The 26,969-nt window shown below is 36.6% G+C and overlaps 1 protein-coding gene across 1 annotated transcript in view; it reads right to left on the bottom strand.

Moving 5' to 3' along the window:
- MALRD1 (MAM and LDL receptor class A domain containing 1) overlaps window positions 1-26,969 on the bottom strand; it is a 731,799-nt gene that overhangs the window by 110,446 nt on the left and 594,384 nt on the right. The window contains exons 35-37 of the mRNA XM_057304733.1: window positions 26,576-26,839; window positions 15,717-15,842; window positions 7,703-7,769 (exon numbers count right to left, since the gene is read on the bottom strand). Of these exons, the coding sequence (XP_057160716.1) occupies window positions 7,703-7,769; window positions 15,717-15,842; window positions 26,576-26,839 (457 nt within the window). The remainder of the gene's footprint in view (window positions 1-7,702; window positions 7,770-15,716; window positions 15,843-26,575; window positions 26,840-26,969) is intronic.

The raw sequence follows: 26,969 nt of genomic DNA on the forward strand, positions 1-26,969 counted from the left end.
AAACTACAAGATACCAATTTCAGCATGTTTACCTACACATTTCTTGTTAATACATCAGCAGGCTAGATTCCTGGGACAGAGGTTCCTGAGTTAAACAGTACGCATATTAAAATCTTGAATGGGTACTTCCACTTTGTCTTTCCTATAAGTTTCCTTTCCTAAATGTTGTGTATTTTGTTGTATATTTAGTTTCCTAAATATACAGATTATATTCCTATAATCTCTGAATAAAAGTGCCAGTGTTTATACATGCCCACAAATACTGGATATTACTAATTTTTTTGTCACTTTAGCAAATAAAACTGGGATTTTAAAGGTTTTACTTGGCACTTACCTATTAATGAAGGTTGAATTTTTTTCAGGTATGTGTTGAGCATTTATATTCATTCTTCTGTGAAAAATTTCTGTCTAGTTGTTTATTACATAATTTTTATTGCTTTTCGGTTAACACTAGAAATAATTAATGTAATAATTAATCCCTGTCTGTAATATATACTGTATATACTGTATAACTTTCTTGTGGCCTGTTATTGTGTTATTAAAATATATACTTAAAAAAATATATATATATATATGTCTTTTGCCATACTGCTGCTTTAATTCTATTTTTGAGAACTATCCATGTGATCACATTTTCAAATTGTTCATCTTTTCTCTTATGGCTGCTAATAAACTTATAAGTGGCTTCCATACTTCAAGATTTAAAAATGGTCCTTTATTCTATATTCTCTCTAAAAGTTTTTATAATTTTACCCTGTCCATACCTTTATTAAATCTGGAATTAATTCACTGTGTACAATGTCAGTAATAATTTATATTCTAAATAAATGGCTAACCAACTGTACTAATACCAATTATTACTAGTCCAATCCATCCATTCTCATCGACTTGAATTGCTGCCTATTTTATCCTAATTTCACATAGCTACATTAATCTATTTGTAGAATCTTTATTCTTTTGCAATAGCCTATTCGTCTGCTTCCATCCGGGCTCCCTAGTATATATTACTATGACTCTATAGGATATTTTAATATCAAGTACAACAAATAGCAAATCTTAATTTTGCCTTTAAATATTATATTTCCAGGTGGCCATTAAAATCCACTGGTCTAAAAAACCGACAAAAATCTAAAACACTGAAAATGTTCTTTGGTTGTTGTCCGTACACTATTGAATTTGCTAGTTCTAGAAAGTAAGTCCATCCATTTCTTTTTCCTATCTATGTAATCAAGTCCTTGAGCTTCCTTCATGTGAGCTTTGCAGTTTTCGGTAGGTGGGTCTTCAACATTTACTGTTAAGTGTAGGCCTGTATATATTATAATAATTGCTTCTATTTCAGAATCGAGTTCTTTTCCAATTATATTGTTCAATCATTGTCCCTACTGGTGAAAAGGAAATTTATCTAGTGTTGCATATATATCATGTACCCATCTACCTTGCTGAACATTTTTTATCATTCTAACAGTATTACACTTAATTGGCTTGAATTTCCTAGGCTATGTATATCTGCAATAATATTTGTGTTTCTGCTTTTTCAATATGTTTAACTCTCACTTCTTTGTGCTTGTTTCTTCGGCTAAAACCTCTTGAGCAAATTGAATAATCCCCGTGCTAACAGAGCATTCTTTTTCTTATTCCTGGCTTTAGGAGAAATACTTTTAGTTTTTTAAATAGATATACGTATTTAATTTTTTGGAAGAGAGGGACTACATCTCTGACTTTTAAAATTTCTACTGTGTTATTCAATCTACTCAACTTTAATACCTCCTCTTCTTGGGACAATTTTGGTAATTTATATTTAACCAGAGAATTGTTTCTCCCATGTGTTGGATTTGAAAAACAGACACCCGCATGGCCTCTCAAGTTTATAGCATAAAAGATATCTAAATGCCCTCCTCTTTAAATTGACTTCTTGAAATTTTGAAATGATTTTCATTTACAAAACATTTAAGTTTATTATGAATATGTGTTAGTCCTTAGTGCTTGAGTACTGTGTTTGAAAAAATAACAACAGAGGCCATGATCTTAAATTTTGATGGTTTGTTCTGTATTCCACCTCATAAAGAACTATTGTTGGTTACTATGGAGATGATTTTGATATGTTAAATAAGAAATTGGCGAACAGATTACTAATGCTTTCCATTTAGATACATTTAAAAAATGTTCTTAAGTAAATAAAACAATTATGAATTATACATTTCAGCAATACAGAAGCCCCTTTCAGTTCACAGCTCCATGGTGGGGTAGCAGAGGATGTTAGTTTCTTAGTGAATATCCATTTTCCTCTTTCCCCGTAGAAAAAGGTGAAGTCATTTATTCAAAGTCATGGCATTAGTAAGTGGTGGATGGCGTTCATACCTAAACTCAGGTTTACAACCTGTTGTTAGATTCACATCCCAGTCTTCTTTTGTATATTGCACACGGGCTATGACTCACATGCATGCAGCTTCAGGGAAAGTTCTACAGAGGAGGTCCCACACAGGTTGGGACATAAAAGATGAATCTAGACTTTTTTTTCAAGTAGTGCAGGTGGGAAAGTATAAAATGGGCAAAAAAGAACAACATGAACACCCACAGGAATAAAAACGCATAGTGTGTTAAAAAAAAAAAAAACAGCAAATAGCCAAGTGCAAATAAAGTTTAGTTCTAGATTTTCTGTAGGCATTTGATTCATATTTCTACTCATAGACTCTTACAATCATAGACTCATGAACCATCTAGTCAAATCTCCAAAGAGGAAACATGCCACGGTGGTTGATAACCTAGGATATATAGACCTTGGCCAAAAGACTTAGGTTGGAATCTGAACTCCACCATTTTCTTTTTTTAAGATTTTATTTATTTATTTGAGAGAGAGAGTGAGTGCACAAGCAGGGAGAGCGGCAGAGCGAGAGGGAGAAGCAGACTCCCCACCGAGCAGGGAGCCTAACATGAGGCTGGATCCCAGGACCCTGGGATTGTGACCTGAGCTGAAGGCAGAGGCTTAAGCAATTGAGTCACCTAGGCGCCCTGAGTTCCACCATTTTCCTGCTTTTTGTTTCTTAGAAAATTACTTAATTTCATTCCACTAAGTCTCATTTCATTAACTGCTAAATTAGCACATGACCATCTGCCTTATAGATTTATGTGAAGGTCAAAGGCATGTCAAACACTTAAGAGGTTCTGACATGTTATTATCAACAATAACATCCAGATGTTTTTTTAATTATTTTTATTTACTCCTGTGTGTGTGTGTGTGTGTGAGAGAGAGAGAGAGAGAGAGAGAGAAAGAGCTCGAGCACAAGCAGCGGGGAGAGGCAGAAGGAGAAGGAGACTCCCTGCTAAGCCAGGAGTCCGAGGTCGGGCTCGATCCCAGGACCCAGAGATCATGACCTAAGCCGAAGGCAGACACTTAAGCATCTGAGCCACCCAGGCACCACTACTTTCCAGACTTTTAACATTTGAGTCAAATGAAAGAATGCAGAATAGTTGCAGTAACTATTCTATATTTCTTCATTTTCCTTTGTGCTGCCCCATGCAACACCTTTCTACAGCTGGCTAAAGGGACACTCCTCAACTGTTCCATATTTCAGTTATACCCCCTTGTGCGGATATGCCAGAGTTTATTCAACACTCTCCTATACGTAGACATTTAAGTTGTTTCCAATCTTCTGAAATTATAAGAATCCTGCAGTTAGTAACTTTGTTACTCTATATTCTTACAGAGCTGTTGCAGTGGTACCACCAGTATAAATTCTAGAAGTGGAACTGTCAAAAAGTATATGGATATACAGTTTTGTTAGATATTGCCAAAATCACCTCCACAGGAATTATACCAATTTTATCTTTTTCCAAGTAGCTAACTGGTTGCCCAACATTTCTTGTAAAAAAGTCCATCCTGTCCAGTGATTTGAGATGCCATTTTTATCATTTACTAAATTTTCATATGCACTTGAACATATTTCTAGATTTTCTACTTCACTCATCTGAAATGTCTTTCAAGTGTCTGTACCACACATTGCTTTAATAATAAGAGCATTCCATTTATACTAGTAGGGCTCCTCAGCCCCTAATAGCATGTTTTTCTGTGTTTAACCAGCTAGTCCCACGTTCATTTTCCATATGAACTTTAATATCAAATTGTTTACCCCCACAAAAAGCTTGTGGGTATTTTTGTTGGAATTGCATTAAATATATAGATTAACCTAGGAAGAACTAAGATCCTTACTATTTTGAGCCAGCCATTCAGAAAAGAAAATATCTTTCTACTTGTTCAAGTCTTTGGGGATTGTTTTTATCGGAAAGGTGTGGTTTTATTTTATTAAATAAACTCTGGTGTCTTATTGGCAAATGAATTTAAGAATGTGGAATCTAGCGGGACAGGGTAGCTGTTGATAAACTGTATTCAAAATCTATAAATTAACCCAAGCTTTAATATTTTTCTGCCTACTTTCACTAACTACATGACCTCATGTATACACATATATATGAAATATATAAATTTATCTATATATGTGTATATATAATTATATATGCATTAATTTGATACTGTTTCCTATTTCTTTCTTTTAACATTGATAACTTGTTATTTTTTTTCTTTGTAACCTCTTTCCTGTACTTTCGAATTTATATTACATAGCTCAGACTTTTTTTCAAAGAAACATATTGATATATCAAAACAATATAACCAAGCCTCCTTAGGTGAGGAATAATTTCCCTCTTTTGGATCATGATTTGCTTCTTCAACCCTCAGACATGCCACCCTGTTGGTGTTCCTCAAGTAATGGAAAACCATGGTTCACCTAGTAGTGTTTACACTTGTGGATAATTATAAACTTACAGCAACCCAAACGACTTTTTTTTCTTAAGTCTCTCTTCTCTAGGATCTCAGCTAAAAACTGAAGGTCCTTTCTCAAGGCACCTTAGATCCCAAAAGAAAACCCAAAAGCTCAGTGATAGGCCTCCTTTTTGATACCATGAAGTTCTTATATTCACAATGCCCAGATAAGAGATGGGCTTTGGTTCTGTCCTTACTTCTTTGGGTGACAAAGACCTTGAATTCTCACACTTGGGAATGACAGGAGTTTGACATAAAGTCAACACCTTTTCATAGTGCTTTATATTTACTCTAAGACTTTGCATTCTAAAGCCACCCTCGTTTAACCTGTAATCTAAAAAAGAATACCTGTGTGTGACAGATCACCTGGATACGAAATTTAATTGGAAATGAATTTGATACTAAATGCAACTAGAAATAATTTACATTGTTATTTTGCATTTCAGTAAGATATGTCATGCTTAAAGAATTGTGCAAACAAGTCAAAGGATGGATGTTGTAAGGTTATTTGTGAAAGCAAATATTTAAGAAAGAAACTAAACAACCATTAATAAGATTAATGAGGTTATTTAAATGATGATGAACACTACATTAAGTCTTGTAGACTACACAGAATAAAAAGGGATGATATGATTGTTCTGATTGCTAGCGTTCCTGTAGTATCTTTTGTATGTCAGACACAGTACCGAGGGTCTCACATATATCAACCCCTTCAAGTCCCACAACTACCCTATAAGGTAGGCGCTATTGTCTACTCCAGTTTGCCAGAGAAGAAGCTGGACATATTAGATTAAGAAATTTACTCAACACTACACAGCCAGGAAGTGATGGACCTAGAGCCATATGTACTGACATGACCAACAACACAATATTTTACAAAGAGAAAAAAAAAACATAAACAAGATGCAAAGTGAACGTGTACAGTATAATGCATATTTCTGTAAGACACAAATGTGTGCTTGTGTGTGTTCATGTGTCAGTGAAAGGAAAATCATATTTCAGTGGACAGAAACCATAATACTACAGAGTGGGGTTTAGATGCTGGGATTTCTACTTTTTGCTTGATACACTACTGTATGCCTTCTAAAAGTTTATTATAATATACATATGTTTACTTTAAGTTCACGCTTTTAAAGTAATTAGAATCTGAATGAAGACATTACTGTATTACAATATGAAAAAAACCTCAAGTCATTTTTCATACTTATGTTGAAAAGAACACTAATTCCAAACATTTTTTTATACTGGTGGTGATTAGTGATTTCACTATTCAAAAAGTATTCTTTACTATCAAAAATACTATATTAATATATTTGATTAATGAATTTCTTTCTACATTTTGCTGCATCAATTTCCTTCCTCGGGTCCCTTTGCCTCTTAATCTTCCCATTGCATCTTCTCCCCCATGTTAGAGTTTTCTCATGTGAGAGAAACACGTTTCAGACGTCACCATCTGGATTTCCATTTTTAAAGTTTATTTAAGTACCAGAGGACATTGCCAAGAACTCAAAACTCTGCTTGCTTAGCTGAGACTAGCTACAGTCCGAAAGATCTTTCTTGTCTGGCAGGGTTAGAGAAGACAAAAATCCAAACCTCCTTACTATAAACAGTTGACACTAAATAACATTATCCACTCAGCTGACATTTGATAGACATTATTTATGGCATCATTCTTAACTTCTTTCAGGAGATTTTTAGAAATTAATACTATGCGTCCTGTCTTTCCATCAACTCACAGTTTGTGATGAATTAATTTCCATGGAAACTGATACAGGGGAAAGTATAATTTTGTTGAGATGTTGTGAAATAAATTATGTAATGAAACAGACAAAACACTTAGAGAAACCCATTAATAATTTGCTTTCAACAATGTTAAAACAGTGTCTAAACATATCTCATCATAAAAAAATTTTCGTTGTTGTGTTAATTGGTAGAGATTTTTGCTTTTATAAGGGATAAACAACTTTTCCTAAAATACAAGTGTTGACTCAGAAGAATATAAGGATTTAAACAACTATCAATCAGTGTTTTCCAGATACTTCTATGTGTTTTGTTATGACTTGAATATCAACCTACGATCCATTCTCTAATAAGCAAAGCAATATATACATTGGTCTGCTAGATTAAAAAGTCATAAACACAAATATAATGGAATATGCATCATTTCCTTTGGAATTTATGAAACTGTTTCGCACAATTCCCTAAAGGGTGAGGGAGAAAATCAAGCAATCTTTGATATGCAATATAAATAATTCCCCAAAGAAATCACAAGGACTGTTTTTGTTTATTTTTGCTTTAAGTATGCAAATGTATTCCTTATCTGTACCTTAACTTTGGCTACTCGTAAACATCCTTGCATAAACTAGAAAAAAGTCTTATTTATGAATTAATTTTATCCTTTGTTGTTAGAAAAGAGAAATATGAAATGTGAAATAAAAAGGGAATAAGGAAATACAGACACTAAGTTCATCTGAAATAGGATGACACCCATATAAAAAATCTTTTTATAACCTGATATAAATATTAAAAATAAGAACGAATGAGTATTAAAACTATGTCCTATACAATATAAAATGTTAAGACATAAAATCATGTTAAATAATTGCATCCCACTCCCCCTGCTTGCGTTCCCCCTCTCGCTGGCTGTCTCTCTCTGTCCAATAAATAAATAAAATCTTAAAAAAAAATAATTGCAATCTTTTTTCTAAAATATACTTACATCTTCCTTTTTCTTATTCAGACAGACAAATGCAAATAATGCCATTATCCACTATTTTTGCCTTAATAACCTCATGTTCATTGGTGTTGTATTATATCAGCTTCGAGAAAAAAAAAGTAAGCCAATGGCAATAACTGTTCAAAGAAAAAGCAGACAATGCTCCTTACCGACACACAGGTCCGTTCTTCTCCACCACACAATTCCCACCATTCCTGCAGTAACCTAATGGACACTCTAAAAAGAAGCATCACAAAACCCACAGTTAATTGTAAATATTATTAGGAAGGAGGAGGACATATTACTGTTAATCATTGCCTCAAACCTAGACACTGAGAGTAAATAGCTTCCCAGTTGCTAAAAGCACAAGAATTCTTCTAGTCTACTTTCCTGTGTCCCACAAATTTGTTCAGTGGCCCTTGCTGCCCTTGAGGTGTTCATTCTCTTCACATGCCTGAGAGGTTGACCATAAGAGAAGATTTTTTTCTCTCCTGGATTAAGTAAAATCTACGTATTTAGAACATGTCTGCGTGACATATTTGTGATTATACTGAAATTTGTTTTTTAATGTAACATTTATTGTCTTAAGTTCCACACAGTAGTCACTATCATGACAGACAGTGCTTTGCATGGGTGACCTTGTCTTTTTGGTAAAATGTCACTCGTGCCTGTGCATGTCCTACCTTTGCATCCGTGACAGACATCAGCATAGCTGAAACTGACTTTCAGTGCCCTGGCCCTACTCTCTTGCTGCTTGTACCATTCCCTTCTTCTAGGTTCGCATCAACATTTATTTTCAAAGGTGGTTTGCTTATAGATTAAAAACAAACTGAGGGTTACAGAAGGGAGGGCATTGGGGGGAGGGGGTAATCGGATGATGGGTGTTAAGGAGGGCACGTGTTGTAATGAGCACTGGGTGTTATATGCAACTAATGAATCACTGAACACTGCAACAAAAACTTACGATGTACTATATGCTGGCTAACTGAACATAATAAAAAATTAAAAAAATAAAAGACTGGGTTTTCAAACTAAAAAAAAAACAACAAACAAAAACCAAAAGCATTAAAAAAAAAAAAAAAAACCCAAAAGCAGCAGCTGGATATTGTCACACAGGTATGACTCTGGAAGTGGTTAGTGCCTTTAGCTCTGAGGGTTCTTTCCAGTGTCCTCGGATCCTCATATCCATCCTGATCTACTAAGACCTGTTCGTTTCCCTACTCACTTAATACCCAAATTGCTTTTCTTCGCTTTTTTTGACAACTGCTCTCTTGCAGGATACCAGTGGTAGGATACCATTCTCTCTTGGTGTAGCTGTCTTAACTCCAATACTTGGTGGAAACTTGGAATTCAACACATCTATTCTGAGCTTCTGTTAATGTCTGGCACTAGGCTAGGCACCAAATAAATAACAATAAATAATACAGGCAGTCTACACAATTGTTAAAGCTGCAGGCACCAGAACCAGACTGCCTGAGGAAGGATCTCAACTCAACTTCATTAGCCGTATGATATAGGATAAGCTAGTTAATCCCTCTGCGCTTCCAGTTCCTCTCTGTCAAACAAGGTTAAAAATAGTACCTATCTCACAGAGTTGTTGAGAATGTTAGAAAATGCCTAGCTCGTAGCACATGCTTAAGACATGTTGACCTAAAGAAGATACAATTGTGGTCTTTGCTCTCATTGACCTTCCAGCTTTATGGGGAAAAAATGCAAAAAAAAAAAAAAAAAAGTCACAGGAATTAAAATACGATATTAAAAGTAATATAATTTGGAATGGATGTAACAAGGTTGATGAGAGTACCAAGAAGCCAAGAAGAGAGTGTGGTATGTTTAAAGATCTGAAGGAAGTTTGGCCTGGTTGGACTGATAATGTGAAGAGAGTATGTGAGAAGGTCAGAGATACACAGGGGCCAGATTATATAGGCTCAGTGAGGAGTTTAAACTTTAACCTAGGAGGCCAGAATTTTAAGAAACTAAAAGAGAATTCTGGATCCAGTATGTAAAGTCAACAGAAGGGCTAAGACTAAAATTCAGGAGCCCAGTTAAGAACTTTTTGTAATAATCTAGTAAGAAATGGTGGTTGCCTGAATGAAAGAGGTGGAGTAGGAGGTTGAGAATTGTGGGGATTTGAAACAGCTGGTGATTATTTGGAAGAATCAAGGGTGATGTTCAAGTTTCTGGCTGGGCCTCTGGTTGGTTGGTGGTTTCATTCACTAAATTGGGGGATCTGTGGGGTAGGGAGAATTTATAGGGAAAGATGCTGGTGTTTTAAGTGGCCAAGGGGATATCCAAGTGGAAGTATTCCTTGGGCAATCTTATTTGCAGGTCTGAAGCTGAGATAAAATACAGGCTAGGGCATGGATTTAAAGCTTCGTATTTCTCCCTCTGCCTTTCAGCTATCATTACTTTTCATGCTTGCCCCACAAAAATCTCTTGAGATCATTTTTTAGGTGTCATGGTGTCACAAAGATAGTCTTTGTTTTTACAGGAGCAGACTAACCTTAGCAGAGAGAGGAAGAATTTCCTCGGGCAGAGAAAGGATGATGATAATGAACGATAGTAGAAAAGTAATAAGGAGAAACAAAAATTTCATGTAGGAAAATATCTATCGGCAGAAAACTTTGAAGGGCAACCAGAGAGAGATTGTGGAGACAGTCATTGAACACTGGGAAGGGGGCGCAAGAGGCAGTAGGAAAGAGGAAAAATAGGAAAGGAGGGAGGTTGCAGTGTGGGAACACATTTGCAATATACCAGGTGTCTGGTGTCCTTTCTGTTTTCAAAGGTTTCCAGTGATTTGCTCATCCAGGAATATAGTTGGCCTGGAATAACATGGGGGTTTGGGGCCTTAACTCCTGCACGTTAACAATCTACAGATAACTTCTAACTCCCCCCAAACTTAACTACCAATCACCTACTGTTGACTGGAAGCCTTACTGATAATATAAACAGTCGGTGAGCATATCTTTTGTATGTGATGTGTATTATATACTGTATTTCTGCAGTAAAGTAAGCTAGAGAAGGAAATGCTATTAGGAAAACCATAAGGAAGAGAAATGGCATTTCCAGTACTTTCCTGTAAAAACTGCATGTAAGGGGAGCCCCACAGTTCGAACCTGTGCTGCTTAAGGGTCACCTGTAGTTCCCATCTCACCTTCCCTCCTTTTCCCTATTTGTTTACAACACGGGAGTGTGTTACTAAAGATGGCGGTACAGCTACACCCCTCAGGCTTCCGGGCACGCTCAGCTGAACGGAACAGATGTGAAATTTCTTTCCTAAACAAGAACTTAGCTGGTTTGACTAAAATTAGCCCACCGGCTTGATAAAGCATAAATAGCAACAAACCTTTTAGAGAAACCATTTTATGGTTATGTTTGGTCTTAAGTACAATTTTAGTCTTCCTCACATACGGGCTTTGTTTTTATAAGAAAAAACTGCAGAGTGACACTGAAGAACATCAAAATACACACAGCTGCACATTTCCCCCCCCTGGGGTCATTAATATTTACCTTGATTGCTGAGAGTAAATCATAGGCTTGCTTTATATCAAAATAATGCTATGGAAATTTAAATATGCATTTTATTACACTGGGTAATGGAGCACAGTGGAAAGGAAGCACTGGCCGGAGCAAGGAGTTAAACTTGGTGTTTTGGAGGAGAGATGATTTGTAAGTTACCTCCACAACAAGCTCTTTTCAGTTTGTTTAGACCTAGGTTCTTTATCTATACGATGGAAAGACCCAGTACAACATATTTTCACCTTTAATTTACTCAAAACAATTTAAAGCAGGGAACAGATGAAATGGGGAGGGAGATGTCTATGACTAGTTAGCAATGAAGAGATTAAATACTTCCAGGAGATGGGCACCTGGGTGGCTCAGTTGGTTAAGCGACTGCCTTTGGCTCAGGTCATGATCCTGCATTGGACTCCCTGCTCTGCGGGGAGCCTGCTTCTCCCTTTGACCCCCCCCCCCTTCTCATGCTCTCTCTCTCTCTCTCATTCTCTTTCTCAAATAAATAAATAAAATCTTAAAAAAAAAATACTTCCAGGAGGTAAGCAGATAGTTCTCAAATGGCAAGTCGGGATCTATGGGGTTGATATTAGAATTAGCATGAGTTCAGGCTGTTTACACACATCAGTGTCTCACTGCCTTGTACCCTCTTGCATTGGTTATTATGACCATGTATCTGGAGGCCAGTATGACTCAACTGACTACATAGCAATAGCATTCTATGAAGAGTTCAAGTTCAATTCCACTCTGGTGTATCACTCTGGAAAAGCCGGAACACATATAAACTGGACAGCTCTGTGTGTGTGTGTGTGTGTGTGTGTGTGTGTGTGTGTGGTCTCTTTCAATGTATCTGGAGGCCTAGGAAGTGACAGCTGTTGCATGGTGGATTGCTGAGAAGACGGACAGTCACATGAGTCCTGGTTTTCCCTCACTGACACTTGGCTCAGTTAATGGGTTGTGTAACTTTGGGCTAGGTACTTTATGTATAAGGTTTCTGGCATTTAAAGTGAGAATTGTATCTATCACCTTGTCTTCTAGGGCTGCTGAGAGGATAAAATGAAATATATTTGTAACATTTCTGTACTAGTGAGTGGTATGCATAATGTATTAAATAATTGTTCTCAGCCAGCTCCCTATATTTGGGGATTCTTTAAATCGCCCATGAAACCTAATTTCTATTACCAATGCTCTCTCCAGCTTTTCCTTTCCTTTCCTTTTCCCCCTCTACCATTATGAACACCATTACCACTACCTTTTACTGAAGACCTGCTCTGTGTCAAGACTGTCCTAAGAGTTTTACTGGCATTACCTCATTTAATCCTCATAGCATTATATGGTATACCCATATATATCCTTTCTCACAGAGGAGGAAACTGGTTAATAATAGAATTTGCTCAAGTTAATAGCAAGGGAGCAGCAGATATTGAACTGAATTCCAGTCTTCTAACTCCAAAGCCTGTTAGTCTAAAAATGTCAAATGAGCTGCTATTCAGGTCAGAATTTGTATAACCCCTTGCTGTTCCTGATATTATGATCATGAACTTCTCTGAATGGTACAGTATTTATGTACTGCCATGGATTAAATATACACATACAATAACTTGCCTGTAGTTTCAGGAGCTGTATGGATCTAAGAGTCTTCCAGAAAACCATCTGATTTGGTGCAGTAAACCGAATACCCAGTGGGCACAGACTGCTCTCTTTATCTTGAAATCCCAGCATGGGGACTGCAGGGAAGATTAACTATGGCTTAGAAATTTGGCAAAGCTCTATAGCACTTTGGTTTGGTGTAGGATTCAAGAAAAAAATGTTCTTATTTAAAAATAAATAACTTTAACTGAGGGTATTCATTTAAAATAAAGCAAAAGGGAGATGGAGGGGGATGCGTGAACAGGTGAAGGGGATGAAGAGCACACTTATCATGGTGAGCACTGAGTAATGTAGGGCAGTGTTGAATCACTATGTTGTACACCTGAAACTAACATAACACTGTATGTTGAGCCTACTAGAATTAAAATTTAAAAAAGCTTAATAAAAATAAAACCTTCTGAAACATTAATAGGCATGCAAACAATGAATCATGGAAGACTTTTTCAAAAAAAAATGGAATCATGTTATTTGCATATTTCAGTGTACATTTCTAAAAATAATATATTTGTAAGCATAATCCATGTTAATGACTATAGCTGTGGTTCATCCATTTTCACTGCTGTATACATTCTAAAATACATTCTAATATATATATATATTAAATTGTATTAATAATATCCCATCCTACAACTTTATTTTTTTTTCAAATATTTTATTTATTTGAGAGAGAGAATGAGCATGAGTGGTGGGAGAAGGGAGGGGCAGAGGGAGAGGAAGAAGCAGACTCCCTACTGAGCAGGGAGTATGATGCAGGGCTTGATCCCAGGACCCCAGGATCATGACCTGAACTGCAGTCGGATGCTTAACTGACTGAGCCACCCAGGTGCCCCTACAACTTTATATTTTTAATGCCTTTTCCTAATTATCCTTCAAAGGATTATTATCATAATTATAGTATCACCTTAACATAACTTTCATTAACCTCTACTACTACAGATGACTGGAAAAAGACTCCCAATTTAAATTAAGCCAGACACATTCTGTTCAATAATTTTCTGTTGCATAAGCAACCAAAACTTGAAAACGATATGCCTTTCTAATGTAACTTGGGAACACACAGGCCTCGTTGAAATATACTTAACCTGCAACACTTACACAGGGCCTGAGGTCAATGTTCCCGTTAATGACTTAAACCTCAGGTGAGGGGAGACCAGATGCTTACCACCTGCTCTGTGACCAGGGACATTATTGGATGCTGTCAGGATTGGGCTCATAAAGTCTATGAAATGCCGTCCATAAAGGGATATGATGTTTGGAAAGGAAGGGGAAGGTGTCACAGGCACTGACACCTCTTAGTGTGGGTTAAGCTGAGACGCATTTTTTTGAAGATTTTATTTATTTATTTAAGAGAGAGAGAGCGTGCAGAGCAAGAGTGAGAAAGCCCAAGCAGGGCCAGGCGTGGAGAGAGAAGCAGACTCTCCACTGAGTGGGGAGCCCAACTGGGGGCTTGATCCCAGGACACTGGGATCATGACCTGAGCCGAAGGCAGAGGCTTAACTACTAAGCCACCCAGGTGCCCCCAGAGACGCATTCTTAAACAAAGGAGCATTGACTTCCTCGTATTTGTTTGACAAACTAAAAAGCACAGAAAATATAGAGAACAAAAAATATAATGTGGATTTTATTTCTGAAAACTGTTTCACTAATTCTTTATATTACTGTAACCCTTTATTGCTGGGGCAATATGACGTGTATTTTGTAAATGAACTATGAATGAATTGGTGAGTGACTAAACCAGATGGGGCAACCAGAATGTGCTCTCTATTATTACCTACAGGATGTCAGTCACTCAGGATGAATGGCCAGTCTTCTGTTTTTCTGATCATATTTTTAAAGGTAAAATACATAAAATCATACAATAAACCATAACACGTTATGATACATTTGTTCTCATAAAGAACTCTCCTGAACAAAATCTCACCTTTATGCAAACAAATTTGGGTACTAGATATCAGTGCTTTGTCTTAAGAGTTTCGAAGAATGAAACTATCATTAATATCTTTCTTATTTTGAAAAGAAAGTGAAAGCATTTCCTTTTGGGTATCAATCTGATGTATAAGCATGCCTGGTACAGAAATAATGGCAAAGAGCATTCATCTTTGCATATTTTATGGGACCAAATTTGCTCGCTTCTTGATTTCCTTTTGTACTCATAAAATTCAGTGCTCTGTGAGTATTCATTTCGGCAGCATAAAAAATAAGACTTTTTTGCACTGTGATTTGATTATAATTATCATACTTTTGTCACTTATCTCATAATAGTCTGCTCTCTTGAAAGATACAAAGAATATACCTAGTTTTGATATTAAATATCTCCAATTTATTTAGAAAATATGATCGAATATATCTTTTATTACCAATTTATATTATCTTTAAGTTGTGAGATATTTATATGGCCCCTATCTATCTATTATTCCATATATCTCCTGCATGAAATAAAAGTTCAATTACCCAGGAAAGATGTGAGCAATGGACTATAATAAATTAGAGAATTTTAAAGCAGTTTTGATAAAAGTATAATCACAAACATACATTATCAGCTCTGATAAATATTCCAGGGTCAGGAGAGAAAAATGTTTAAAAGTCAGTCTAAAGCTTAATAAATTGACTTTTAAACAGGACTAGATCATGCAAATAGGGACCTCTTATGAAGAAGTGGGAAAAATTATAATTAAAAATTTAATAATATTTTAGAGTGTTTCCTTATATTATAAACCAAGCAATTTGCATCAAAGAGATTATCAAATACTAATAACTTTAAGTTAGATTAAAAATAAGTGTGTGATTTTTATTTGGGGACATCGTTTATATAGAATAAGCATGAGTTCATTATACTATATATTTATAAGCTTTTTATATGTGTAACAATGTTAATATTCTTCCCGCCCCAAATCAATAATAGAAATCCAATTATTCCATACTTGGCAATTATTTAGAATTTCAAGTGTTGATATTTTTATCATCTACAGGTTTAAGTTATTGGCTTACATTGTAAAGAATATTTTCATGTTCATAGAATACCTGAGCAGCTGGACTCATCAAGCTGGAAATCCATGCAGTTGGCCAAACCATCACAGCGCTCGTGAACTGGGATACAGCTGTTAGAGGAAGTGCACATCAACGCACCGTCAGAACAGCTCCCGTTGGCTGGGGGGGGGGGGGGGGGGAGGACAATAATCATCACTTATTTAAATGAATTTCTTATAGTGAAATATTAAGACAGTTTATTGTATCATCCCTCCTCTTTCTAGTCCTATATTTAAATTATGTATTATAGTTCTCTTTTATTCTTCAAAAAGAAGTTTCTGGATAGAATCATTTCCCAGCTGTGCACTATGTACTATTATACAGGTGTGTATGTATAAAGTACACTGTGTGTACTATGTAGTCTGAATTGATTTTAGACTTTTATGTCAAGGCAGAGCTCTCTGTGCCTCTGTTGCTCCCCTAATGTCCCTGCCATTATGCGCAATTGAGATGACAGCAACCATTACTTGAACGTTCATCAATTTCCACACGGTTGTGAGTGCCGGGTGGTCCACGGGTACATGATGGAGGTCACTGCCGCTCAATGTATTATGACTCTGTGCCTTCACAGCATGGTGCATTTGACTAATTCCAGAGTCTCTTGTCGGCCTGACTTCAAGAGACAAGTGTAGGTCTTGCTCATAAGACGAGTTGTTTCAAAAAACCGACTTTACTGATGCTAACCAAGGGTACTGACCCTTCCATAGCAATCTAGTCCTGCCAAGTACTCGACCTCCCCCAGATGCTACTCTAAGTCCTGAAACTGTATTTTTGTCTTCCTCCCTCTTGTTCTCTTGTCTCATTAGGACTATAATTTCCTGTAAAGCAGTAATACTATTTAGGTTCTTTTTACAAGTGAGCGCTGAACCAAAACGCTTCATTCCAGGCTGCCATGAGCACCTCTCTCGGCTCCTATTGGCCTGAGAACCTGGAAACGAGCAGGCTTAGGCTTCAGGCCTGATCTCTCTTCTCTGGTTCTACTCCAGTTTTGCCCCACGCTGAAATCTGTCCTGTCTCTAAGCCTTTTTATGTGATAGCTCTTCCATCTAGCTTTGTTGTGTTTGGAATAGAGGGAATGTCGGAGCATGGACCCATTGCACCATCTTGTCAGGAATTCTGGATAGATTTCAAAAGCATGAAATAATAATGACATTGATTACACTGATTGTCTATCCCTGATCCTTTGAGTCCTAGGGTTCTGCAGAGGTAAGTGGAGGGCAGCAGTGAACAGCCAGGGCTTTGTGGCACTTAACCCAAGTGCAACAAGAATGGTTCTGCTTTTCTATGACTTACCTAATGGTGCCATGTACAATATGTTATTTAAACATTTTAACCCAAACCTGCTGCTAGAATTGTTTTTTTTTTTTTTTTTTTTTTAAGGATAGTCCTGGGGAGTTACTTCTACTAGAATAAAGACAATTAAGTTCAAACTTCTCAAGCTAAATTGATATTTTAGAAGACTCAGGAATAATATCCCCATGGATAGGTCTTACATAAATTTTAACAGTATTATTATGATTTTTTTTTTCTTTTCTTTAAGTGTATTTATGGGCTGGAATTGTTTGAATTATCATAGGTTACTGACACAGTTCAACGGCTGCCCATCAAAATTAATTTTCAAGTTGGATATAAAGTGTTTTTAAGACTGTGTCTTTCCACTGATTAAAAATGCCAGCTCTGAAACTTAAAGCGATGCTTTTCATTGAGTAATCCTGTGGTGCTCGAACATCAGTTCCCACCACTAAATATCACTGAGCTGTGGCTATGACTCTATGCTTAGCACTTCGACTGGAGAGTGCAGGGGAACAGGAGTGACCAGAAAAAAAAAAAAAAAAAAGAGTGACCAGAACACATACAGAAGTAAAAGCAAAATGACAATATGAAAGCAGTTAATAGTTCAAAATAATAATAAAAAGAAATGCTGTAAAGCCAGACTTAATTGGTAAAGCATCGGTACAAGTAAGTGTTATAAAAATAAGAGGTTCCTTTAGTGCACGAAAGTCTGTAAAGACTGAAAGAGTAGAGTCTTGAGATGTTTTAAATTTTCACGTTTCTAGTAAAAAGCCATTTAGCAGAGAGGGAACAAAATCTATAAATGGGGAATCAATATGTTTGACATTAGAACAGTGAGGAAAGCAGTTTGCCTCTCACTGGGGAGTTTGTGTAAGGAGGTAGTGCAGACAAACTCAAAAACCACAGCCAAAACCAGACTGCAAAAATGGCTAAGGTCCCAGAAGAAATGATCTTTAAGCTTTTGCAAAAGGTTAAATAATTTTAAGATCTACATTGACAAGATAAATGATATTGCAAAGCAAGTCAACTAGGAAATAGAATAATCTTCCAACTCTTATAAGATGAAGAGGTATTTGTAAAAAATATGTACATATGTGTGTGTGTATGAACATTTTTCATTGCAAGGGGCTGAGAGATCATATTAAGATGACAGTGTTACGGGTTTTTAAAAAAAATTTTTTTTAAAGATTTATTTATTTGAGAGAGAGAGAGAGAGAATATAAACGGGAGGGGCAGAGAGAGGGAGAGAGAATCTCAGGCAGACTCCAGGCTGAGCATAGAGCCTGATATGGGGCTTGATCTCATGACCCTGAGATCACAACCTGAGCTGAAACCAAGTGTTGGAAGCTTAACCTACTGAGCCACCCAGGTACCCCAACAGTTTTAAGGTTTTAAATAATACAGTATGTTGAAATTTGTATTCAAAGTTGATAGATAATACTCATCTACTGTTGAAGCATTATTTCAAACACTTGTCTTCAAAATACTAATCCATCCATATTCCTGCACCCAGTGTGACTGATAGCTTATTTTTAAGTTGACTGTACTATGAAGAGCTCTAAACTGTACGTGGTATAAGTTCTCAGTTTTGGTCCAAATAGTATTGAAACATAAAAAAAATATGTAACAAAATAAATGGTTTCAATTTATAAAAAGTCTTACTTTTCCCTTCTTGAGGAAGTTAACAATTAGAAGTTTTATGAAATTTGAAACTAAAATCTTAGTTTCTATGGCATTTAAAATAGTATAACATTAAAGTTAACAGATATTTACCAATTTCCTTCTGAAAGTAGGTAGCAAATAAATTATGCATTGCAAGTTGTATTTACTGAAAACCACACAGCAAAAAACATTGTATTGAATAAAGGAAAATTAATCAAACCATTACTTTCTTTTTCTTCTTCATTATTACTACATATATGACAAAGAACAATTCCAAAAGTACTCCAAATAATCTATATATTAAATTTATAGGAAACTCAGGTTTCAGAATTTCCCTGGACAATATCTACTTTCACTATATTCGAACATTATGGGTTAATGTCTATAAAAATACTTATTTCAATCTATCATCCTAAAGGGTGATACTCTTTCTTACCAAAACAAGCCAAGTAACAGAAAATTCTGTGGCTTTTAGCTCATTCACTCACATATTGAAGATATATTAAATATAAGCAATTCATGAAGGGTTCATTAGAGTTACTTTCCTAAAGCAAAATTCCTTTTATAAATTGTTGCTGCATGCCAAATATACACAAAAGCAAAGTACATGTGTCTAGGGATGTGTATCCATTTACTATTAAGATGAAAACTCATGTATGCGTCCAACAGTTCTAAGAGCCGAGTGACGATGGTCTTGCACCCTGAGAATGAAGGCTATCAGCATTTCAAGGCATGCCCATACCTAGCACGGAGCAGGTTGGATATTTGCTCTATCCTTAAACTAAAACCAACTACTACTCTTACTGAAATATCTTAGCAGTTTAAATAATTTTTATAAAATTACAGAAACAACTTAATGGGGAAAGAATAATAACTTATGTGTATTACACAATTGACTGTATTCATCCAATTCTTCAGTATCTCTGGAAAATAGACAATCACCATGATTTTAACACTGAATAAGCTGAGGAACACTTTTGTAAGAAGCTGCCAAATGCAGAGGGATGGTCTTTATACTATCATTGAGAAGCACTATAGGATGCTGGGATCACAGCTAACATATTTAAAGGCTAATAAGAATATTGATGATAAAGGCTGATCCACAAATCTGAAGAGCGTGACCCATTCTAAATCTTCCAAATGGCAATCAACTTCATAAGACACATTGACTACTGGAATATAAAGTTAGAAAGTGGGTAGACTATCCACTTCCCTATCTTTTTCACAGTCACATTCATCACTGACAGCTTCCAGGGGCCTCTCCTGAACCTTTCTGCATCTTCTCTCTCTACTCGGGATCCAGAAGGCTGAACTATAAAGGACACATCCACATGTTTCTTTGTCCTCTAGTTTCTCTTTGGGTTTGGGTGATGTGTACAACCAGCAAGAGGCAACATGGATGAAGGAGGCTGTGAGATCACCATGGGCTAGCTCTTCCCCGACTTCGTATCAAGCAGCCTCTTTGATCCAGGTTAAGATAAATCTACCCTCCTCTCACATTCTTTGGTCTACGGGTGATACCAGCTCCTGCTTTTACTGTCTGTTGTGGTTTCTTTCTGCCTACTGTTTCCCTATAAGTAACCCCTTTGCTAAATAATCTCAAATTTTACAATATCAATGTGCCATCTGTGTCTTGCCAGGATACTGACTGATGCATCTGATGAACTAGGGGAATATCAGTAAGAGGAATGCTTCTAGTTTTGTGCTATTTTCCCTTATAATTAAACCATACTTAGTTTTTCTCCTTCTATCTTTTTTTTTAAGAGAAAGGGGATATTTTTGGTAAAGATGTACTACTTCAGTTTTTTTAAAAAAATTGTTTCTACTGGAAAGACAATATTAAATATGAATTAGTTTTAAATGCCAAACTCATTACAAACATTCTGATCACTAGAACATTTATTTTTGCAAGAATAAAAGGCCTTTAAATACCATTTGCTATTGATTTCCCTGCTTAAATTGTAACCACTTCAGAATCCTTATTCCTACAACATTTAAACACGTGCAAGGCTCTCAAAACCAACTTAAAAAAACAAAACAAAACAAAAAAACACCTCTTGTTTCATCCTACATCACATTCTAAGTGTCAGCTTCTTGGAAGAGCTGTCTATAGTTGATTTTTCTCTTTGACTACTTTTTCAATAAAAGATGGGCTTCAGAATTCTGCCCTTCCTGTCCACAGCAAGTTCCCTTTCCAAAGATCAACAGGAATTCTGTTGTGCTTTTCCCAATCCACAGTTTTTAGGCCGAAATCTTACATGATCTCTCAAAAACATTCCAACCTGTGAATACTCTCCGTATTTAAGGCTTTCTACATTTCATTTACAGTTCTCGCTCTCTTTTCGCTGTCCTCTTGTGCCTATGACCACATCTCAGTGTCTTTCAGTGTTTGTTTTTTTTCTTAACTGTCCTCCACCCTTTGTCTTTCTCTCTATATTAATCTCCCCCACACCCACAGCTTCAAGCATGTATGCTGAAGACCATGTGATTTATATAAATTGCTTTATCTCTTTCCTGAGCGCCACATTCTGAATACATTCTGAGTATTTCCATGTGAATGTGCCACAAATACCACAATCACAACATGTTTAAAAATGAAGCCACGATCTTCTCCCAAGAGGTGCTTCTCTTCCCATTTTCCCCAGCTCAGGAAATGGCACATTTGCTGTCCTGTTGTCCGAATCAGAAACTTTGCAACTATTCCTGATTACTTTCTCTTCCTCTTTACCCGGACATCTCTAAAGTCTAATCAAAATCTTTACTTCACACTGTTCCCCAACCGATTCCTTTATACTTGGGTGTGCCAGCTCCTAGCCAGCCCCCTCCCTCCCTCCAGTGCATTCCATGTACTACCTGAACGGTGGGTGATGGTGGCATGATGGGGGAGCAAGGACTCTTCAAGATCTCCCCAGAATTATTTCTACATTCTCACCACAAACTCTACTCTAGTCATACAAAATTTGCTTCAGGCAAACAACTTTTTCTCTATTTCCAGACCATTCTTTAGTGGAATCGAATATCTCTACTTCACTTGCCTAATGACTACTGTCTTTCCAAATTTACCTCTGCAATCATTTTTCTTACTAAAATTTATAGACTCCCTAGCATCACAGTTAGGAAGTACCCTATGTATTCAATAACACTGTGTTTATCTATGTCACAGAACTTCTCACATTTTATTCTTAACTACGACCTTCAGTAATATAAAATGTGTCTACAACCTGAGTTGGTCTAATACCATATCCATCTGTCATCAATGCCCAATATAATATGTGGCATAAATTACATTCTTAATGAGAGTTTGTGGATAAATAAATGACTGTGATTTTTTTTAAAAATTACCATTCTAAATCAATAGGTAAGCCCAGGAAAACAAAAAACAAAACAAAACAAAACAAGAAACTAGTATGCCTTCAATTGTTTGGTTAACTGTCATCATTAGGTGCTTTTATTCTGTAAATTTGCCCCAGCATTTTTTCCCTAGTTTATTTTCATGCAATTTTCCTTACAGACTCACAGCTTAATGAAATATTTCAGAGATGGATAGAAGCAATACCCTTATGATACCCGTCTATTCCTAGCATGGGCTTATTTCCCTTTAGGAGCAGAACTTCCTATGTGACTCCTTCAACAAACACCGGGTTTCCAGAGAGCGTCTCCAAGTATAAGGATACTGTACTTTCCTAAGCTTCTATTTAAATAGCATTCTTATTTGAAATCAAATACCATATGACTCTATTGAACTTAATAAGAGTTCTATCAACCAAATTACTTGAGAGTCCTGATGGGAATAGGGATAAATTATTTGGCAGGCTTTCTCTTCTTCATTCACTTCCATTTCTTTACCTTCCTCTAAGAAAATATCATAAGACTTGACAAGCTGGCTTTATTACAGAAAGAATATACATGTAGGAAATAACAGGGAAAAGAAGTTCACTTATTTACGAATGAAACCTGTAAACACCCAAATGCTGTCTCCCCTTTCTTGCATTCATCTGTACTCCTTTTCTGACAGTTATAATTTCTGACGCCCACTCTAAACAAGACACCAAAATAGCCTCATACTTCTTTCAGTGTCCCCTCTGACAGTTACACGTTTTTCACTACTTAAAAAAAAAAAAAAGTGGTCATTACCATGTGGTTTGTGTAGCTCTCCCTGCAACCTATGCCAAAATATAGAACACAGTGTATTATAACACCAAGCAAACAAAGAATTAAATGAGATGGTAGTGGTGCTGTCGTGCTCACCTTAATGATTTGTGTAATTACTTCTTAACCAACATTCTCCTTCCTCGTATGAATAGGCTAGTTACGATAAAAGTAGAAGATGCTGAATGCAGGGCTGAGGATTTTCCATATATTCTCTCAAATCCTCACAGCCCTAGAAGGTAATATTACATGGACGATAAGACTGATTCTAATAACTCCCAAGCCTGCACATGTAGTAAGTGATTCGGGATGATATTCTAACCCATGTCCTTAGGATTTACTATTCTGTGAACTCTAATGACATGATATCTACCCAGGTAGTGGTCTAGGTCCAACCTCTACCTACCTATAGTCATTAAAATGAATATTTGTCTATAGTCCTTTGCTTGAGCCATCCTCATAAATACTTACATTAGGAAGAAATTATAACTACATGTCCTCAATCATTTCCACAAACATTTGTTAAAACAGTAACAAGTCCCACTTACAAGTGCATCAAAATATATCTAAAAATAAATTTAACCAAGGAGGTGAAAGATATGTATGCTCAAAATTATAAGACGTTGATGAAAGAAATTGAAAACAACACAAATGGAAAGATATATCATGCTCATGGACTGGAAGAATTAATATGGCTAAAAGGTCCAAAATATTCAAAGCAATCTATAGATTCAATGCAATCTCCATCAAAATACCAATAGCATTTTCCACAAGACTAGAACAAATAATCCTAAAATTTGTATGGAACCACAAAAGACTCCAAACAGCCAAGGCAATCTTGAGAAAGAAGAAAGCGGGAGGCATCACAATCCCAGATTACAAACTATTCTAAAAAGCTGTATTAATCAAAATCGTATGGCGCCAGCAGAAAATCAGACACAGAGATCAATGGACTAGAATAGAGCTCAGAGGTAAGCCCATGCATATAAGGCAATTAATCCATGACAAGGGAGACAAGAGCACACCTTGGGGAAAAGACAGTCTCTTTAATAAATGATGCTGAAAAAGTGGATGGCTACATGCAAGGGGATAAGTCTGGAGCACTTTCTTACACCAAATACAAAATCAAGTCAAACTGGATTATGGACCTAAATATAAAACCTGAAACCATACAATTAAAAGAAAACACAGGCAGTAAACTTTTGGACATTGGTCTTAGCATATTTTTCTGAATTTGTCCCCCCAGGCAAGGGAAACAAAAGCAAAAATTATCAATTTGGAGTACATGAAACTAAAAAACTTTTGCACAGAGGAAGAAACTATCAACAAAACTAAAAAAAAAAAAACAAAACCCAAAAAACAAAAAACAAACAAACAAACAAAACCAAAAACAAAAAAACAAAACCCTACTAAATGGGAAAAGATATCTGCAAATGATGTACTTGATAAGGGCTTAATATTCAAAATATACAACTCTACACACACACACACACACAATCTAATTAAAAATGGGCAGAGGACCTGAATAGACCTTTTTCCAAAGAATACATCCAGACGGTCAACAGACACACGAAAATTTGCTCAACATCACTCATCATCAGAGAAATATAAATCAAAACTACAGAGAAATATTACCTCACACCGGTAAGAATGGCTAGTGTCAAAGACAGGAAATAACAAGTGTTGTTGAGTATGTAGAGAAAAAGGAACACTTGCGTACGATTGGTGAGAATGTAAAATGGGGCAGCCATGATAAAAACAAAACAAATAACAAAAAAGAAATACTACAGAGGTTCCTCAAGAAATTAAAAACAGAACCACCAGATGATCTAGAAATTCCACATCTGGGTTTTTATCCAAAGAAAACAAAACACTAATTTGAAAAGATATATGCACCCCTATGTTTATTGCAGCCTTATTTATAATAGCCAAGCTATGGAAACAAACCAAGCATCCATCAATACATGAATGGATAAAGAAGATGTAACACACGCACATACGTACACACACACAATGGAATATTATACAGCCAAAAAAGAGAACGAAATCCTGCCATTTGTGACAATATGAATGGACCTTGAGGGTATTATGCTAAGTGAGATAAGTCAGACAGAGAAGGACACATACCATATGATTTCGCTCATATGGGCAATCTAAAAAATAAGCAAAAACAGAAGTAGAATCATAAACACAGAGAACAAACTGGTGGCGACCAGAGAGGAGAGCGGTTGTGGGGTGGTCAAAGTAAGTCAAGGAGATTAAGAGGTACAAGCTTCCAATTATAAAAGAAATAAGTCATGGGGATGAAAAGTACATCATAGGAAATGTAGTCCATAACACTGTAGTCACTTGGCATGGTGACAGATGGTAATAGCAACAACAAGAAAGATAACAAATACATAGCAGCATCCCCCACATGAATGGCCCAGATGTAAATAAAAAAGAAAATCAGGTAAGTTTAACAGAGATTAGTGTGACTACAAACAGAATGTTTCCAGAAATGCTAAGCAAACACAGCAAAGGAAACAGTCAACAAAACCAAGACAACCGACAGAATGGGAGAAGATATTTGCAAATGACATATCAGATAAAGGGCGGGTATCCAACATTTATAAAGAACTTATCAAACTCAACACACAAGGAGCAAATAATCCAACCAAGAAATGGGCAGAAGATGTGAACAGACATTTCTTCAAAGCAAACACCCAAATGGCCAACAGACACATGAAAAAGTGCTCAACATTACTCAGCATCCAGGAAATACAAACCAAAACCACAATGAGATATCACCTCACACCACTCAGAGTGGCTAAAATGAACATGTCAGGAAATGACAGATGTTGGCGAGGATGCGAAGAAAGGGGAACTCTCCTACACTGTTGGTGGGAATGCAAGCTGGTGCAGCCACTCTGGAAAACAGTATGGAGGTTCCTCAAAAAGTTGAAAACAGAGCTACCCTATGACCCAGCAATTGCACTACTAGGTATTTACCCCCAAGATACAAATGCAGTGATGTGGGGGCACCTGTACCCCATGTTTATAGCAGCAATGTCCACAATAGCCAAACTATGGCAATAGCCCAGATGTCCATCGACAGATGAATGGATAAAGAAGATGTAGGGTGTGTGTATGTGTGTGTGTGTGTGTGTGTGTGTGAGGCAGAATATTACGTGACTATCAAAAAATGAAATTTGCCATTTGCAACCACGTGGATGGAATTAGAGGGTATTATGCTAAGCGAAATAAGTCAATCAGAGAAAGACAATTATCATACGATCTCACTGATAACGTGGAATTTGAGAAACAAGGCAGAGGATCATAGGGGAGGAGAGGAAAAATGAAACAAGACAAAACCCGAGAGGGAGACAAACCATAAGAGACTCTTAAATCTCAGGAAACAAACTGAGGGTTGCTGGAGGGGAGGGGTTGGGGGGATGGGGTGGCTCGGTGATGGACAACCGGAGGGTATGTGTTGTGATGAGTGCTGGGTGTTATGTAAGACTGATGAATCACAGACCTGTACCTCTGAAACAAATACTACACTACATGTTAATTAAAAAAAAAAAAAAGAAAGAAATGCTAAAGCAAGGTCTCCATGCTTTGTTTAGCAACGTAATACAAGCGCCTACGTTACTGATGACAAGATCATGGTAAGACTCTAGAGAACTTCACTGCATCTGTCAAGCTCTCTTTATAATTTCCAAAGTGCATTTCTTCCATGGCACACTGAGTTAGTGAAAATAACTCACGGCAGCCAGCTTCATCTTCATTAAAGTGACAGTCGGGCACTCCATCACACAGCAGGAGGGACGGGATGCACTCGTTGCTCGAGCACTGGAACTCCATTTTACCACAGCGCTGAGGAGGGGGGCTGAGCGCACAAGCCATTTCATCAGAGCCGTCTACGCAATCTTCCTGTCCGTTACATTTCCCCAAGAGAGGGACACACTGGAGTGTGTAGATACAAGAAAATTGATCGGCTTCACAGGGCGATGGCTGGGGTGCCACAGGACCTACACAGAAAGCAAGTTGGTTTTGTATTAGAATTATCGCTCTGTCCACTGTTGAAACATTATAGGATACATTTATTCCTGCGTAAAAATCAAACATCATGGCAATTTAAGTCAATTAATCTCCAATTAG

This window comes from Ursus arctos, unplaced genomic scaffold, assembly GCF_023065955.2.
Source record: "Ursus arctos isolate Adak ecotype North America unplaced genomic scaffold, UrsArc2.0 scaffold_30, whole genome shotgun sequence".
Lineage (NCBI taxonomy): Eukaryota > Metazoa > Chordata > Mammalia > Carnivora > Ursidae > Ursus > Ursus arctos.